The 15,904-nt window shown below is 51.5% G+C and overlaps 5 protein-coding genes across 5 annotated transcripts; 2 read left to right on the top strand and 3 right to left on the bottom strand.

The window, feature by feature from the left end:
- The first annotated feature begins 4,582 nt into the window (after positions 1-4,582).
- Positions 4,583-5,135, top strand: BO66DRAFT_37216 (uncharacterized protein). Its single transcript, XM_025645491.1, has 2 exons — positions 4,583-4,864; positions 4,935-5,135. Exons 1-2 carry the CDS (start codon positions 4,730-4,732, stop codon positions 5,082-5,084), a joined length of 285 nt encoding a protein of 94 aa, XP_025505896.1. The 5' UTR covers positions 4,583-4,729; the 3' UTR covers positions 5,085-5,135.
- A 1,622-nt stretch (positions 5,136-6,757) lies between these two features.
- Positions 6,758-10,099, bottom strand: BO66DRAFT_427343 (putative PHD finger domain protein). The gene is made up of 5 exons (XM_025650342.1): positions 9,642-10,099; positions 9,394-9,491; positions 9,106-9,325; positions 8,193-9,038; positions 6,758-8,144 (listed from the first exon to the last, which is right to left on the bottom strand). Exons 1-5 carry the CDS (start codon positions 9,810-9,812, stop codon positions 6,939-6,941), a joined length of 2,541 nt encoding a protein of 846 aa, XP_025505895.1. The 5' UTR covers positions 9,813-10,099; the 3' UTR covers positions 6,758-6,938.
- Positions 10,100-11,060: 961 nt separating this feature from the next.
- BO66DRAFT_318439 (Rcd1-like cell differentiation family protein) lies at positions 11,061-12,430 on the bottom strand (the record flags this gene model as incomplete). The annotated part of the gene is made up of 4 exons (XM_025643603.1): positions 11,061-11,238; positions 11,302-11,677; positions 11,747-11,902; positions 11,968-12,430. The coding sequence occupies 4 exons, from the start codon at positions 12,428-12,430 to the stop codon at positions 11,061-11,063; spliced, it is 1,173 nt and encodes a 390-aa protein (XP_025505894.1).
- Positions 12,431-12,881: 451 nt separating this feature from the next.
- On the top strand, positions 12,882-13,607 carry BO66DRAFT_37114 (uncharacterized protein). Its single transcript, XM_025645439.1, has one exon. The coding sequence runs from the start codon at positions 12,991-12,993 to the stop codon at positions 13,387-13,389; it is 399 nt and encodes a 132-aa protein (XP_025505893.1). The 5' UTR covers positions 12,882-12,990; the 3' UTR covers positions 13,390-13,607.
- Positions 13,395-15,336, bottom strand: BO66DRAFT_390190 (uncharacterized protein). Its single transcript, XM_025646947.1, has 2 exons — positions 13,854-15,336; positions 13,395-13,791 (listed from the first exon to the last, which is right to left on the bottom strand). The coding sequence occupies exons 1-2, from the start codon at positions 14,950-14,952 to the stop codon at positions 13,715-13,717; spliced, it is 1,176 nt and encodes a 391-aa protein (XP_025505892.1). The 5' UTR covers positions 14,953-15,336; the 3' UTR covers positions 13,395-13,714.
- Positions 15,337-15,904: the final 568 nt, after the last annotated feature.

Below are 15,904 nucleotides of genomic sequence, written 5' to 3'. Positions count from 1 at the left end.
ATGGACGGGAAGTCGGGGGAGGCGCAGTACTTCCACATCTCCCAGATGATTACTGTTCAAGAACAGTACCTCGCGAGAAGTAACAGCAGTCTAGCCCCCTCTCTCGCCCAAGCCAAGGCACGGCAGCCCAGATGATTTCTTGACTCCCAACGCAACCCTATCTCCATCCACGACACATTCAACATCGTACCTACCCCCATCCCACGAGGAGAGCGGTAAAAGCTCTAAAACTACATACGTCTCCCTCTGCAGTTCATAGCCTGCCGTAGACGAGGACATCGACCGAGGCAGAAGAGTAGTACATGTAAGTGCGCTCACGGTTCGCCTGTGCTTTCCCCAGGCGTCCAGAGTGGCGTAAATGAATCACGCGATAAATCTTATTTTATGCTTTCCTTCTCTCTGGCCCCCCTTCTCTTTCTCTACCTCTCCCGCATATGTAGCCGATCATTAGATAGTTAGTGTATAGAGCACTAGTAACTAAGTTGTGGGAGATTGGCCGTTTGTCTAATCTCACCACTTCTTTCTTTCTTTTTTTCTTTCCATCGATCTATCTAGAACTTCCAGCGTAAATCGTACGGGATACTTCATGCGGATCAATATTAAGTTAAAACTTCCCAGAGACGCGCGCGCGATCAGACACCCAGCCCCAGTCTTCTAGATCAATTCTTCCTCGCTCCCCTCGCCCTCCCCCCTTCCCCTTCCCCTCAAAGTTTCTCGACGTAGATCGTCGCACGCCTCCACGTAATATCACAGCGCGTTAATCTGCCTAATCTCGTAACCCCCAAATGTCCCATCTTTTCTTAGTCGTCGGTCAATTGTGATAGACACTGTTTCTCCGCGGGATTTGATGGTTATCTCTGTACAGTATCTGTCTACTACCGTATGTTCACCTATTAGACCTAATCAATGATTACCGTAGCTAGGTAGCTAGCTACCCCCCGGGCGTGGCCAAGCGTAGCCTGAATCGAGTAGGGAATAGCGAAGACAGTGTGAGTAAAGTGAGTGACCTAAGCAAAAAAAAGAAAAAAATTAAATCAAGAGAAAAGAAAAAAGAGAACTCAGAGGAAACTTAATGACTGAGCCTGAAGGAGAAGGGGGGGGGGTCTCGCTCATCGAAACTTTTTTTTCCTTGGGGGGGTCGCAAGGCTGATGAAATCACACACAGAAAGATGAGGGAACAAGCAGCCGCTTGAGTTTGGTAGTGTAGTGTGTGTAGTATGTGGTTCGGGCGTTTCTGCCGTACCGGAGTACGGGTGGACGAGATCTTCTTGATCGTGAGTTTTTGGGCATGTCCATAGGCTAGCCACACCCCGAATACAAATCATACTTCGTTGACTTACTGTCGGGGTTTTTTTGGTGGGGAAATACGATTTGGTTTCTGGGTGATTTGGAGGGGGGGGATGGTTGTGTATGCAGGTATTGTGGAGGTGGTTCTTGCTCGTAATCATGTTCATTTTGGAGTGTAGTGCCCTGTACATACAGACGGGGTAGAGTAGGTAAGGTGGTTTAAGGGAGGTGAGATTTGTTCACTTGCAGCTGGACTTCAGTCGCTTGGAGCTGGAGAGGCACAGGGCTGTGATTACATAGCTATCTTCTTATGAATTCACTACGGAGTAACTGACTAACCAACTAACTACCTCATTACCTTTCCACAGCTCTTAGACAAGGAATTGATTGGAGAGACACAGAAAAATATTAGGGAGAAGAAGAACCAAATATGGGTCTGGCTGCCAATGAAACGCTAAGTGAACGGGCCAAGCGCTAGGTACTTACTCACTACTTATCCACTGCATCAAATGATTCACGACTCACGAGTCACGACTCATTCGGATAATCCACTTCGCATCGGATCCGTTACTTCGACTTTGCCCCCGATCGAAAAGCGCACCCAGCTCGGGACGGGGGGAGAGACAGGAATGTGGAGCCCACACTGACCACCCTTTACCCCACTTGCGGCGCAGGCGGTTTCGAGCCTGTCTTCGACTGTTTACCCGCTTGGGATAGTTAGACCGTCGGCTGGAGAGGCGCCCCCCTCTGGTTTCGGTTCTGCGCCTGCCAGCGTTAACTTACTCGTATTCAAAGTATTCCGACCGGAGCTACTTAGCAGGTAGGGCTGCGCTGGGCTGCGCTGGGCTGCGCTGGGCTCTGGGGCTACACGCCTTTCGGTAACTCATGCGATGGGTTGACAATTTAACGTCTACTTATGTGTGATGAGGTGCTATCTATGCATAGTTCCAATCCGGGAGATCCTGTCCTGCTTATCATACTCCATTGCGCGAAACCGGATACTTCAAGAGAAGAGGAGCGCAAAAGGAGATCAAAAAAGCAACAAGAAAAAGGAGACCGATCTCAAATCTTAGACATTGATAGATATTCCTCAGTACTCCTTACTGGGTGCTGTATGTACACAGCACTAGAGGTGGTACCTCCCTCCGTACAATAAATTTAGCATTCGTGCTGCAAGTGCTACCTACAAGTCGACTTAACTTACCTACCGTGATCCTATATTGGAACTATGGAGCGAAGGAATGTGACGGGTGGGGACGGACCACTATGATCCTACGATGATACTATCACCCACGCCATGCCGCCATCTCGGCCGGACTGAGACTGATCGTTTGTCTTTTTTTACCCTTTTCTCTTCGGTCCTTTCGCATAGCCCTAAGCTTTGCCGCCAATGTAGCGCTTCAAGTCTTAGACTAACTAACCCTCAATTCTCTGACGCTATCTTCTAGTCTACCGGTAGTCTACCAGACGAGATAAGATTACGAGGCCGTCACCAGTCGGGTCATTCCGAAGGACCCGAGAGTCGAGACCCTTTTCTCCCCTTCACGGTTTGGAGGGAGCTCCATACCGGCGATTTCGCTTGAGAGGGAAGAAAAAGTAAGTAAGTTTTACGAGGCATTCCTCTCCTTTTTTGCTTCTTGGTAGGGGCGGTAGTAACCCGAGTTCCCGAATGTGACGGCTGAGGTCATCACTGTCCCCCGTCCATCGTACCATTCTTGGATGACCAGCAGGTTTTTCTTTTTTTTTTTAAATAAAAGAGAGAGAAATGAAAAAGAGAAGCTCACTTCCGGAGCGACTGAAGCTACTACGTATGTTAGTGCTAGTTAGCTACCTTGGTTAGGGGGCTTTCTTCTCAAAGCTGCGGAGAGCAGCAGCAGCAGAAAAGCTTCAAATCCCGAACTCAACCACCCAAGCTACTAGCTCTGACTTTCTTTCTCACTAGTAGCACGAAGTCATGCCTCCCCCTTCCCTCCCATTGTTTTCCAGGTGCGAGAAAATTCTATAACACGATAACAATCACCTTGTACGCCCAAACAGTTTCAGAGAGTATAGTATAAGTTACCGGTAGATCTGTAGGTAAAGGTATGCACATAAAAGTTAACTCTATACCTGACTATACCCCATCAATGATTCATCCCTTCCCCCCTCCCCCTGGCTCTGACATTCTCCTTCCTTTCCGTCATGTACTGTACACTGTTATTCATACTTCAGATTTGCTGGACATAAGACTCCTTCCTAAACCGATCAGCCCCAAGAAAAAGCAAAATGCAACCACAGCAACTAAACAGCTGGAGCCTTAGCCGAGAAGAGTCTATACCCGTTTGATGCCCAGGCCGGATTTTGCCGTCAATCAGATGCTCGCCGGCTTTATTAGGCAGTACATTTCCGAGTCGGAGATCGCTGCATGGAGTCATACTCTCCACCTACCTAATTTTTGAGTATAATTGCTGTCGAGGAGATGCGCTGTGCTGGCGGTTACTGCTGCATGCAGGAGGAGGTGAGAAAAAAGATACTGTGCATATTGTCTATGTATTGATTGACCTGGTAACCTCAAAAAAGGGGGGTTCTAACTACGGAGTACGTTGGCTGCAAGTAGATTCGTTTTTTCGAGAGGTGCACTGCAGTACATATAGGAACATCTAGGGTATACCCTTTTGATGCATTATTGCACGTCTCCCTGTGGATTGTACATATGTACTGTACTACTGCACCATCGTATACTTAGAGGAGACGTAGCTAGAATACTGTCCTGTATATCTACTGACATCGAATATGACCTCGGCCTTGATCGAATATGCATGAGTATATCATTGATATAAGTCCTAGCTTATCTCTCCCCACCCCACCCCACCCGAGGCGCACCCCCCCACATCCCAGGATTAGAAATCAGTGCGTGGGAGGACGTTAACTATTGTCAGGCATGTAGTTAATACTGTATGTGCCTAAGCGAAGAGCATAACTTACGACATAGCACGATCTTTCCCCTCCCCTCCCTTACCCTTACCGATCGGTAATAATGAATGAGATTGTTTTTCGCAGAGTTTGTCGGATGGGTTTGCCGAGAGGACCCTGCCTAGCCTCCTTCCCTCCTTCCTTCCTTCCTTCCGTCTGAGGTATCCATCGACTGATCAGCTGTATGTAACTTAGTAGCTCCTTCCGTTTCGCTCACCTTCTCCCTCATTGAAAATGATCAGTACTACTACATGCCTATCTCAGGTGCATCATACCGACCTCCTCCCAATCACGCCATACAACCCTCTCCATCTACTCCAGTGTATGCGCATACACATCCAGCTCTAGAGAAGAGAGCAACCACTACAAAACAAGAACAGAGCAAGTGGGTCACAGCAAAGTGGAGAGAGAGAGAGAGAGAGAGAGAGAGAGAGAGAAGGCAACTATTCTATTGTGTCTTTTCTGCAGGACTTCTGCAGCATCTCACATAATGAGTTTGTCCGTCGCTGGTTTCTTTTTCTCCTCTTTCCCCCCCTCTCATCCCCTCTCATCCCTTCTCTCATTTGCTGGCCTTTGTTTGCCAATCTGCAGCAGGAGATTCTGGACCCTCAAGGAGCAGGGAAAGGTCCAATCATCAAAAGCCATTGCAGAGATAGAGAGAACAGAGGACTAACCTGTTTGCTCCGGAGTTCTAGGTGGGCCCTGTCAACAGGACTATTGTTCATTCTGCACAAGCATTACAAGCACATGATTCGTCTACCTTTCGTCTACCTTATTCGTTCGCCTCCCACCCCTCCACTGCAATTGTTGCCAGCTCGCTAGAAGCCGACCAGTCAGATTGGTAAGATGATATGGTCAGGAGGGATGGTCGGCACGGCCAGGGCCGTAGGGGCCGTCGGGCGGATGGGACAACAGACACGCGGCCGGATGGCGGATGGACGGAGATCCTAGCAGACCGAATCCAGACGGGGAACAGGGCTTCGATGGAGAGCCCATCTAGACAGCTGGAGGCACGAACAAGACCGTCCTAGGCAAGGCAAGCGCAAGGCAAGGGGACGTGCCATCGTGCCCGTCGTCGTCAACGTCCTTTCTTCCATCCACCCACCCATCCACCCTATTTCTGCTCTGCGCTCCCCTGTCCTGCCAGTCGGCAGTGCTTTCCACCCACCCTCTCCACCGTTACATCACTGTCGCCCTTTCCCCTTCCCCGGGGAAGCTAATCTAGCTGCCGCCACCTGCAGTTACGGACGTGCAGAATGTTAGGCCTGCCTGATGCAGGACCCGACTTCATTAGTGCAGAATATTTGACAGGTGACTGCGACCAAAAGGTGCTGACGCTTGACAGGGGTTATTCACCGTGCTAAATAGTCCACCTATAGCTAGGTGACTGTCGCGCAGAAGAAGAAACAAATAGTTAGGTGCAGATCGTGGAAGTCGCTTCAATTCACCCTGGGCTGTTTATTCCTCCTGTCGCTGATCCATCCGCTGTGCAGCAGTCTCGACAGGTCTCATCCTATGGGGAGGTGACCACACTTCTGTACTTTGCATGGCAACTCGTGTCGAGGCAGAGGAAAAAGGTATATGCAGAAACAGGTGTGTCGTTGCTCCGTTCTTGGTTAGTTATCTGAACTATTCGCAGTGCGAGCAAGCTGTCAGCAGGGAACGAAAAAAGCGACTATCGAAAGTACTGACATGAACCAGGCTAGACCTATTCGTATGCCATATACCACAAGCGCAAATCTTGTAGACGCGGTATACATTTCGGGGAGAACACAAGATGGCGGCGGAAAGTTACCCTCTTCTCGATCGCTAGACGGGTTAAAAGTCTATGGTCCGATCTGAGAAAAGCTTCAGCGGGACCGATCCTATCAAGCTTCAGGCCTAATCGAGCGGGAGAAGCCGTGATTCCGATCCCCTAAAATCGACCATTAAGGTTCCCGAGTCGACTGAGCTTGTTTCCTTTTCTGGTAGGTATCTAATTCAACTTGGAACAGAAATACTCTTGATTGAAATGTAGGCAGGCCCTGTGTGAACTGAACTAGCTAGCGAACTTCAAGCGTGGCGTATGATGATTCCGAAAAGAAAATTCAGTATATGCTCCCTCCCCCCTTTCCTTATCTATGGTTTGTATTTGGTTATTCCGAATGCCTGTAACGCCCTGACCTCTCTCTAAACCAGAAGAAGATATTCGGAGCACAAGGGGAAACAAAAAGGAAAGTAGAAACTGTATCCGGTGCCCCAACCCAAGCAATTCCAGTCGAAGCAAAATGAGATGTGGAAAAAAGAAGTTGTGTGTTAAGACAAGGTAGGTAGGCCAGAGCACAAGACTCTGACGAGTGAGAAGATTGGGGAGACAGTTAGATAGATAGATGTGCGTAGTAGGAGGTATGAAACGACACGTCCGGCTGCATTCACGGACAGGGGTTTGGGCTTGGGCTTGGAAGCGGTCCAGCAGGCAAACAATAAGACGAGTCCAAGTCAGCTCATACCTATGAAGCACCGCCCGCCCCCCCTCCCTGCTGCTTCAGACGACAACAACCCCTGCCGGATAAATGGAACATGCCAGGTCTTTTCAAGCGGTCAAGGAATCTTATAGTAGTCACAATCAAAGATCCGCTTTAGAGCCAATCCGCTTTTGTCCAATGCAAACACGTATCAGGCGACGAATGTGACAAAAAGCAAATCGATTCTAATGCCCTTTAATTTGGACCAGACGGTGTAGAGGTTGTCCCGGGCTTAGGCGCCACCGCAGGTGGTCCCAGCGGCGGGATGCGGTTGAGGGAAGGCGACGACATGATCGATTGCTGGCCGTTCAGTTGCGCCGCCTGCTGTCGCAGGGCATTCTCCCTCTGCCGGCGCTCCTCTTGCTCCGGGGTCATGCACTTGATTGGCGGCGGGATCGGCGCGTCGGGCGAGCTTCGGCCCATCAACTTGGGGCTGGGCTCGAGTTTCTGGATCGGCGGAAGGACGGGCGCGCCGGCGATGCTGCCCGAGGTCATGGGCCTGGGCGACTGCTTGGTCGGGCTGATCCCGGAGAAGGGCACGCCGTGCGAGCTCTGCGGCGGCGACGACCGGCTGCCACCACCGCCGGTAGGTGTGGCGATGAAGGACGGTCGGCCGTTGCTGAGTGGGGGCAGCGGGACATTGCTGTTGCCCGTGTTGGGGCGTGGAGTCTGATGCTGGCCGTGCGGTGTCCACGGAGCCACATGGTCCGACGATGCCCCGGGCGGAAACCCTGCAAGCGGACCGACGTCGCGGTTGCCCTGGGTCGGTGACATAGAGGGACGGTTTTGGATGGGAGACGGAAGGGTTGGGCTGTGTACGGAATGAGATGACGATGGGCGCCGTCCAAAGAGACCGCCGCCAGTGAAGGATTCACGACCGTTAAGCGGCAGCTGCATTGAAGGAAGTTTGGGGGGCAGTTCCTTGGATGCTGGAGTAAAGCCATTCATGCCTTTTGACGGGGAGAATGGAGCCCGAGGGGAACTCAACGGCGCTGCATGCGCAGACGAGGGTCGGCGCTCGGGAGATGCCGGGGGCAAAGAGGGAGATTGATCGGAAGTCTGAGAGATCATGTGTGGTAGGGATGGTAACTGTTTTGAAGGAGATTCAACTGAAGGCATGGGGCCAGTAGACGGAGCTCGTTTCGTGGCTGGAAGGGGGGATGTTTCCGCGTCTCTGATCTTCTGCTCGCCGCCGGCAGCGCCTGAGGGTGAAGTTGAGGAACCGAGTCGGAATTTCAACGGCGGAATCTTGGGCTTCTTCGCCTCCTCATCGCGCCTCTTGCAGTCATCGCAGACAAAATGGAAATCTTCGCGCTCGGCCTCGTGTTTGGGGATACCAAGACACTTGCTGTGTTGCCACACATTGCACTTTTCGCATGCGACGCTATGAGAACCATCATCCTACCTTGGATTAGCAGACGCGTCTTATCATCGGCGCTTGAGACTTACCAGATTCTGACCGTGGACACCGCAGCCCGAGCAATCGAATGTCCACTGATCTTCTTGGGAAAGATCTTCGAGATTCTTCCGATATCTTTCCATCTCAGCCCTGAGATGCCTCTCGGATGCTCGACTCTCGCCTCGCTCGACCTTCTTGTGCTCTTCCTCAATGCGCTGCAATTCGTTTTCGTGCAGAATCCGCTTGCGCTCGCGATCCTTGGTACGCTGCTCACGAGTGATGATGCGCGAGCGTCTCTCTGTCTCAAGCTTCTTCAGTCTTTCTTCCTCCTTGAGAGCCGCGGCTAATTCAGTTTCCCGTTTACGCGATGCCTCAATAGCCTCGCGCTCTTGTCTCTCTTTCTCCGCCTTTCCGGCAAGTCGACTGGACCGCTTGGCGCCCGCAAGCAGCTGCATGTTGGCAAGCTCCTTCTCACGCTTGACCTTTTGTCGCTGATGGGACTCTTCTTCCTTTTCGATGATGGGAAGGACCTGCTCCACAATCCGATCACGGAGAATCTTCTCATCGGGATCCCTGGTCTTTTGGATCGTCTCCAGGAATTGCCGGTAGTCCGAGAGGGTGATAGCAATGCATTCCCACTGCATATCTGCGAAGGGATCCTTGGAAACTTCCCCGTCCGCAGCACCATCATTCTCCTCTTCGGACTCTTCCACAGGGTCAACCCCAGTCACCTTTCTCCGTTTGGACGCTCTGACCGCCCGGGCGCTCTTTCTCCTAGACTTGCTCTTGACCGGCTTGGGTGCTGGGATCGGGGGATCGGTCCGACGATAGAGTCTGTTGTCGTCCAGGATGTAATAGTATCGTCCATCGCGATCGTAGCCTATCTCTTCAATGCGCTAGGAACGGAATCCGAAAGGTGAGCGACTTGAGCATCACGAAATCTCTCCGCAGGGAGGCACCTACCCATTGTGTCTGATCCAACTCGCGCTGTTCCGGCATCTTGTCACGGATGCGGTCGGGGTTCCAGAAAGTCCAAATGGACAGCTGGTGGAGAACGCGAAGCTTCAAGAACACATCAAACTCCAAGAACTTATTGGGTACCTCGTCATATCCAAAGGGATTCGTGATATGGGGGGCCTTCGCGTTGTACTGGCGTCGCGTATACTCATCGAAGTTGTCGAACCTAAGAGCAGCAAGGACATGGCGTCAGCAGTAACACACAGGTAAGTTGGGTCCAAGACGGTGACGTACGTGAGGCCACGATGCGACGACACCCATTTGAGGAGACAAAGTCCGATCTCCAGGAGTTTTTCTGACGACTCCGGCTTCATACACTCATTTTCTAGGTCCTAGAAAGCAAACGCGAAGCGCAAAATGTCAGTTGTTTGCGAAGAAAGCGCGACCGGAGGATTAGAGAATAGCAACGAGAGCAGCTCGGGCCAAAGAAAAAAAAATAATAAATGAAGGGAACCTCAGCCGCACGGATGATGCACCCATACCTCAATTCCAAAATCCTCATCAATCTTCATAGGTTTCCCAAAAATGGCGATGTACTGCATGAGATTCGCAAATTCCCAGCAGTTCCGCAGCCTCTGAAGGAGGCCCTGTTCCTCAGGTGGCTGCTCCGGAGCAGCATCCACCTCGGAGAGGGCGCGCTTTCGCGATACCATGACGGCGGATCAAGACCATCAAAGGCGCCGCAGCGCAAGACAAGGTTCCGACGGGAGCGGCGAATCCGCTTCTGCAGTGCGAGGGGGGAGATTTTGTGATCGGTTGGAACGTAAGTAATGTATGATATGATACGTGGGAGATCACGAGAGTAAATTGCACAGAAGGTGGCTCAATGTAACAAGCGGAGGGGAGGGCAAGGGCGTGATCGACGGGATGGTGGGTAGTTAGTAGTTACTGAGTAGACACAGGAAATCGTTCGCCAGGGCGGGCGGGCGTGTGTTCGTTCGGGGCTGGGCTGGCTGAAGAGATGAATGAGCTCACAGTCCCGTCCGTCTGATTGCGGCGCGTCGAGACCCCGGTCAGGTGACGTGGTTTGGTCTGGTTTGGTTTGGTTCGTTTGATAGTGGCGCATCGATAAGCCCTTCATTCCAATATTGATTCACCCCTCTGTTCAAGGCTGCAGGCTGCGCTTCTGTAAATAGTAGATTTTGATATTAACTAAGAATAAAGAGGAAGTATGCATGCGATGGTAAAGAAAAAATAAAAGAAAAGTAAAGAAAAGAAAAGAAAAAAGAGATGAAGCCCATCAACAACAATTGCGCATATTATAGCCAGATGGAAGTTTTCACACAGCAGACAGAAGCAGAACCAGCTTAACACAACAGAAAGTAAAAGAAGGAGGAATAAAAACAACAACTAAATCTTGGTATCTCGCTCAAAGAGGGTCTATCTCACTCAGATGGAGGATGTGGAAAGGGGATCATAGAGGAGAAGCAAAATGCACAAAGACAAATAGCGCCATCCGTATCCACGCCACCGCACAGCCAAACCATTGTGACCGAAATGGAAAAGAAGTGTTCAACACTGGGGGCAATGTAAAAGAGAAACAGGGGGGGAAGAATGAAGTTATAACAAAATCACAGCAGGCCCAGAACAGATAAGCCCAGACAATGCGAATAGAAAACAGCAAACCCTTTGATAACATTGGACACAGAAACCCCAAGCGCAAGCGGTGGTCCCCTACCTAGATTTTTTCCCTTCCCTCTTGATCGCCTTCATCTCCATCCTCTTCCGGTGGGTTTTTTTTTATCTCGATCTTATATTTTCATCTCGTCAATGCATTGCCATACCATGAAGTTTGCGCCTTGTAATCCATGTTTCGCCTAGAGCCGGTCCCATGCATGTCATAAGGTGGTCAAATATACCAAGTAATAAATCAAAAGAAAAAGAGATGCTTTTGAGACTTTTTACATGGCAACACCCGGTGCGCCGTCGGAGACATTATCCGAGAGGTTGATGAGGAGCTGCGCGAGGCAACGCTTGGTGGCAGCGTCATCACGGAGGACGGAGGAGAAGGTCGCATCTCGCAGCGGTTCGGGAAGACACTGTCGCAGAGCTTCCCGCGCTCTGCTGTTGTCGCTCAACCTGTTCAACCGTTAGCACGTGTGATTCATGCGGGGCGGGGTATGACGGAGAAAGTAGGCTTACCGAAGGAAACAACGTACGACATGTTTGAGAAGTCGAACAGTCTGTTGCTCCACAAGTTGAGTAACCATATTACTTAAGACGGTACCCACGGCATAGAATCTTTCGTAGGTCGCGCAGATGTACGCCAGGCCGATATCGTCGAGGAGGATTTTTTGCACAATGAAAATCGCGACCGTCTTGCTCAGCTCGGAGCCCGTCTCCATGATGCGAAGGCAGAGGGGGATGATTTCGGTGGTGAGAAGGAAGTTGATAACATCAGAGGAGTCATTCTTGACCAGGGCTCCGATCACTCCGAGCGAGGTGAGACGAAGGTACTCGAAAGGGCGCGACTTGGATGTCGTGTTGAGGAAGGGGTATAGAAAAAGGGGAATGTGCGCTATGTGAGCGAGAGCGATGAAATGTCAGAAGTGCTTCATGGCTGTGAGACTTTCAGAGGGCCACGTACCGTTAAGAAATAGAGTGCGGGTTTCGTTGTGGGAAGCGACACACTGAAGCAGAGCCAGCGCATTGCAAACTCGATTCGAGGCCGCGGCAGTGAGCTGAGAAGGATTCAACAGCGGGTATACAGAGATGATCTCTTGAAGTAGTGCAGTCATGACTCCTAGAGGTCCGGATCATGTTAGTTGCCACCCAGATTGGTGAAGCAGGCCAGCATCGAGACCATACCGAAAGAATGCCAAATCACCAGCGCGAGCTCCGGAACCTGCTCTCTCTTCTTGCTGAGCTCCATGAGAGCCGCCTCTCTGCGATTCGGATCCAGGAGTTCTGCGACCCAGATGAAGACCTTGCGGTTCTCATCGCTGATCCCGCCATCCATTACCGACACCGCACCCGACAAAGCACCATCCCCACCTAACCCTCCAGCACCGGCTCCCTGGGAAGGGTTACCAGCACCGGCATTTCCTGCCATAGCGATCCGGGTGTAGTGTTGTTGTTGAGCGGCGGCGGCGGCGGCAGCGGCCGCCTGAACTTGGGCATGCTGTTGGGCGGCCAAAGAATGCTGCTGTTGCTGAGCCTGGTGCGGGTGGGCTTGGTGGTGCTGCTGCTGCTGATGTTGCAGCCACGAGGGATCAGCCTGCGGGTACTGATGCTGATGAGAAAAAACGTGCTGGGTCTGCGTTTGAAGCATGACGGGGTTGGCGAAGACTCGGAGCACAACGGGGACTCGTAATCCTCAGGAGGGAAGACCTTGGAACAGCCCTGGGCGGATAAAAACCGGACTAAGACAGGGAATATCGAGGGGAGTGTTCAGAGTGTGTCAAGAAGCCAAGCTCGAGATTGTACTCATGGATATAGGCTATGTACACTGGGTGTGTATGTAATCGTGGGGGGTGGAGGTTGTGGTGTTTGGGTGGGGGCGAAGTTGATTTGAATGTCGAGGTGGTGGTGAGGAGGACGGAGGGTGGAATTGATGAATGAATGAATTGGAATGGACTTCCAGTTGGGACTTGAACTTGAGACTACGGGAGGCGGGGAGGCACTGGTTCCGCCCGGGCAGTTTGTGCCGTGCTTACTACTACCACGGAGTACTGAGAGAGGAGTAACTCAGTAACTACAGTACAGTAGTAAACTAGTAGGAGGAAGAAGCCGACCCTCGGAGTTTCGCCTGGACCCTTTTCTTGGAACAACTCCCCGAGTCCCAAGATCTGAGACAAGTCAATGATCGCCCTCCTTCAAGCAATGTGATACATGCTTTGCTTTTTTCTTTCTTTTTCAGACCGGAGTACGGAGTACTTGAGTCGACCCCATGTCATTTTCCTCCCAGCCCGTCCTCGGACCGTTGATAGGCGCCTTGCAGGTTACACCGTGAGAAATGCGCACGAGTTGATCTGGCAGGTGCATGATTATCTTTGTCGCCAACTCGGAACTCAAGCAATAGGTACGATCGGAAGCAGTACTCTCAGGCTCTCAGGCTCGATGCAGCTTGTGCGTGTGGCCATCTTATTTGCCGGCCTCAGAGGGAATAGTACTATACTGTACACCGGTACGGAGTACATGCCGGCAAAATGCAAGATAACAAAACAGCATATTTCCGGTCTACAGCTTGCTCACCTTTTTTTCATTGTCTTCAAAGCAATCTCTGATTAGATTCTCTCATATCTTTCATTGATTTCATATTTACATCTGCCTTCCCAGGTCTTCCATCGATTGGGAAAAGAAACATCGCAATCATCCGAAACATTAGCACATCGCAGGGGTTTGCATAACAACATGACAACATAAGGCATCATCATACATAGAAAGTCCTTCAGCGAGAAAACTGAAGAAAACGTCATAATACACACGCCGGGAACCTGATAGAGCGCCGATTCATGCAAACAGCTTGTGAGAATAAGCAAGAAAGAGAAAAGAAGGGGTCCATTGTGACCAGGAAATCATGTTCAAAGTTCGTCGGGTTCGTTCCGTCAATTCATCATCTTCGTGAGCGCGTACGAGATCGTCTGGAGCGTCTTGTCTCTCTTGTGCGCCGGTCATCAGTGATTTCGCTGCCTAAAAAGTATGGGGTCAGCATTCCGAATGACATCAATCTCGCGAGAATGCGCAGCGCTTACCGTCGTTGGTATAATAGTCGGAGTAGTAGTAATAACTACTTGGGTATGTGTAATCCGTCTTCTCATCGTCGTCGCGGTGGTCTCTGCTTCTCTTCAAGCCCAGGCACAGTGCAAGCGCACCCAGTATGATTCCAATGGTAGCCAAACCATTCCAGGAAGATTTCTTCTTCTCCCCTGCAGTCGATGCTGCTGCCGCTGCTGGCCGGCTTCCGAACCAGGTCCGTCCTTCGGGCCGAGCGGCGCCATGCGCATGCGAATGACGATGGTAACGCTCTTCGACGTAGGTCGTCTCCTTTCTCTTTCGACGACCGCAGCCCAGACATGCAAAGAGCGAGTCCAGAATACCACGGCAGCACAGGCAAGCGCATAGTAGCAGCAGCAGGATGACGCCGGCAATTGTTCCGATGACGATGCCTGCAATCGCACCACCACTCAATCCACCACTTGAAGCCTTCATTCCGATCACCGTTGAGCCGGCCGTGTTGACGGGAGCAATGAAGCCCTGGGTGGTTGTTATCGAGGCCGTGTGTGTGGCTGTCGATAAAGTCGTGCCTCGGACGGCCGGCGTGGCAGTCTCCGTGGCCCAGATGGATGTACTTCCCAAGATACACTGGTTGCTGTAGCAGACGTACGCAGGGCCGCAGCAGTCACTACCGCAGATGGTCTCCCCGACGCTGGCATCGCAGCTGGAGCCGGACGAAGTTGCCGAGATATAGCTGCTCCATGTGGAAGTGAACGTAGCAGTCTCCGTCTCGGTTCGGACATAGGTTGTGGTGAAGTACTCCCAGCTGCCGCCGCTGCCAGCACTTACGCACTCGGCTTGGCCATTGCTGTTGGTACTACACGACTCGCTGGAGCTGCAGCAGAGCTGGCTATAGTAGCCGCAGGGATTTGCGCAGCGTTTCTCTAGGACTGTGCCATTGGCATAATCGTGCTCTTCGTATTCCAAGGTCGTCGCGATTGCGGTTGGGGCTGTAGTCGCCGTCGCCGTCGCCGTCGCAGTTGCAGGCGCAGTGTCCGGTGAGATCGCCGTCACGGCCTGAAGGTTTAGTAAAGGGAGTATAGAAATGGACGACTGCAGTATGCGGGACATATGCATGGCGAAGAGAGAACGTCTGATTAGCGATGACAGCCACGAGGGGGGCGTATACTGGGGCTCTGGAATGTTTTCTGAATTCCGATCGCTCTCAGCGATGTCCAGGATTCAGGCTTATCACAACGCCCGTGTCAACGGCCCCGTAGTATGGTAACCGAGCTTCATACAACGGACAAAAGCATACAGTAAACAAAGCCAAGCAATGGACTGGAATGCAACTGTCAATAGTGTGGATATGAGAAAACGAGAAAAATCTCTCCGCGCAAGCAAGAATGAGCAAAGAGTCAGAGAGAAAGAGAAGGCGGGGGGGAGAGAGAGAGAGAGTAAACTGAACTAGACCGAGGAAGAGCTGTTCATGCAGTCGAGTTTCCGACGTCTCCCTTCCTGTCTTTTGATCCCAGCCTCCGTGCCGTCGTCTCCCCAACCACCGCAATTTATGCGACAGCAACCGCCAATCACTGCCAACCCGCAATGAAGGAGCTGGAAGGAGTCATGATTGTCAACTTACCACTTACGCTTCATCAGATTTAAAAATGGAAATTCGGGAGGCTGGGATACCCCCACTCGGTGCACTTGCTGCCCCTCCGGAGTGCACTGGTCAATTGCTCCAGTTCCCACTGCCCCTCCCGTCTACGTCTACGGAGTACTCAGTCTATCATTCACCCGCTGCTTGCTTTCTTGAATTTCTCCCCCTCTTTGCTGGAGGTTCCTGACAGCGTCATCATCCTTTTGCACCAGTCACCCTCATGCTGGGCAAAAATATACGCAAACTAAGGGATTTAGCCTGCGAAACCATGTTTGGGCTCCACCCCTCTAGAGGATTTCTCCGTGACGAGACTGAGAGTCGGTCTGGCAATGGTCTTCCCTGATTTGATGCCCGGGTGGAAGTTCTGTCAGGTACTGACTGCATGTCTGACTCTCTGACCACACACCGTCACAAATCAGGTATTCAGGC

Source organism: Aspergillus aculeatinus (assembly GCF_003184765.1).
Source record: "Aspergillus aculeatinus CBS 121060 unplaced genomic scaffold BO66scaffold_13, whole genome shotgun sequence".
Taxonomy (NCBI): domain Eukaryota; kingdom Fungi; phylum Ascomycota; class Eurotiomycetes; order Eurotiales; family Aspergillaceae; genus Aspergillus; species Aspergillus aculeatinus.
The sequence above is the reverse complement of the archived record's forward strand: the minus strand, read 5'-3'. Positions and strand labels throughout refer to the sequence as shown.

Excerpts from the sequence above, each read along its gene's own strand:
- BO66DRAFT_427343 (XM_025650342.1), bottom strand. The coding sequence starts at position 9,812 with ATGGTATCGCGAAAGCGCGCCCTCTCCGAGGTGGATGCTGCTCCGGAG. Across the intron at positions 9,492-9,641 it reads ATGAGGATTTTGGAATTGAG|GACCTAGAAAATGAGTGTAT; the intron begins GTATGGGTGCAT and ends TTTGCTTTCTAG. Across the intron at positions 9,326-9,393 it reads TCGTCGCATCGTGGCCTCAC|GTTCGACAACTTCGATGAGT; the intron begins GTACGTCACCGT and ends TGCTGCTCTTAG.
- BO66DRAFT_37114 (XM_025645439.1), top strand. The coding sequence starts at position 12,991 with ATGCTTTGCTTTTTTCTTTCTTTTTCAGACCGGAGTACGGAGTACTTG.
- BO66DRAFT_390190 (XM_025646947.1), bottom strand. The coding sequence starts at position 14,952 with ATGCATATGTCCCGCATACTGCAGTCGTCCATTTCTATACTCCCTTTA. Across the intron at positions 13,792-13,853 it reads CGACTATTATACCAACGACG|GCAGCGAAATCACTGATGAC; the intron begins GTAAGCGCTGCG and ends CATACTTTTTAG.
- BO66DRAFT_37216 (XM_025645491.1), top strand. The coding sequence starts at position 4,730 with ATGAGTTTGTCCGTCGCTGGTTTCTTTTTCTCCTCTTTCCCCCCCTCT. Across the intron at positions 4,865-4,934 it reads CCCTCAAGGAGCAGGGAAAG|GTGGGCCCTGTCAACAGGAC; the intron begins GTCCAATCATCA and ends CCGGAGTTCTAG.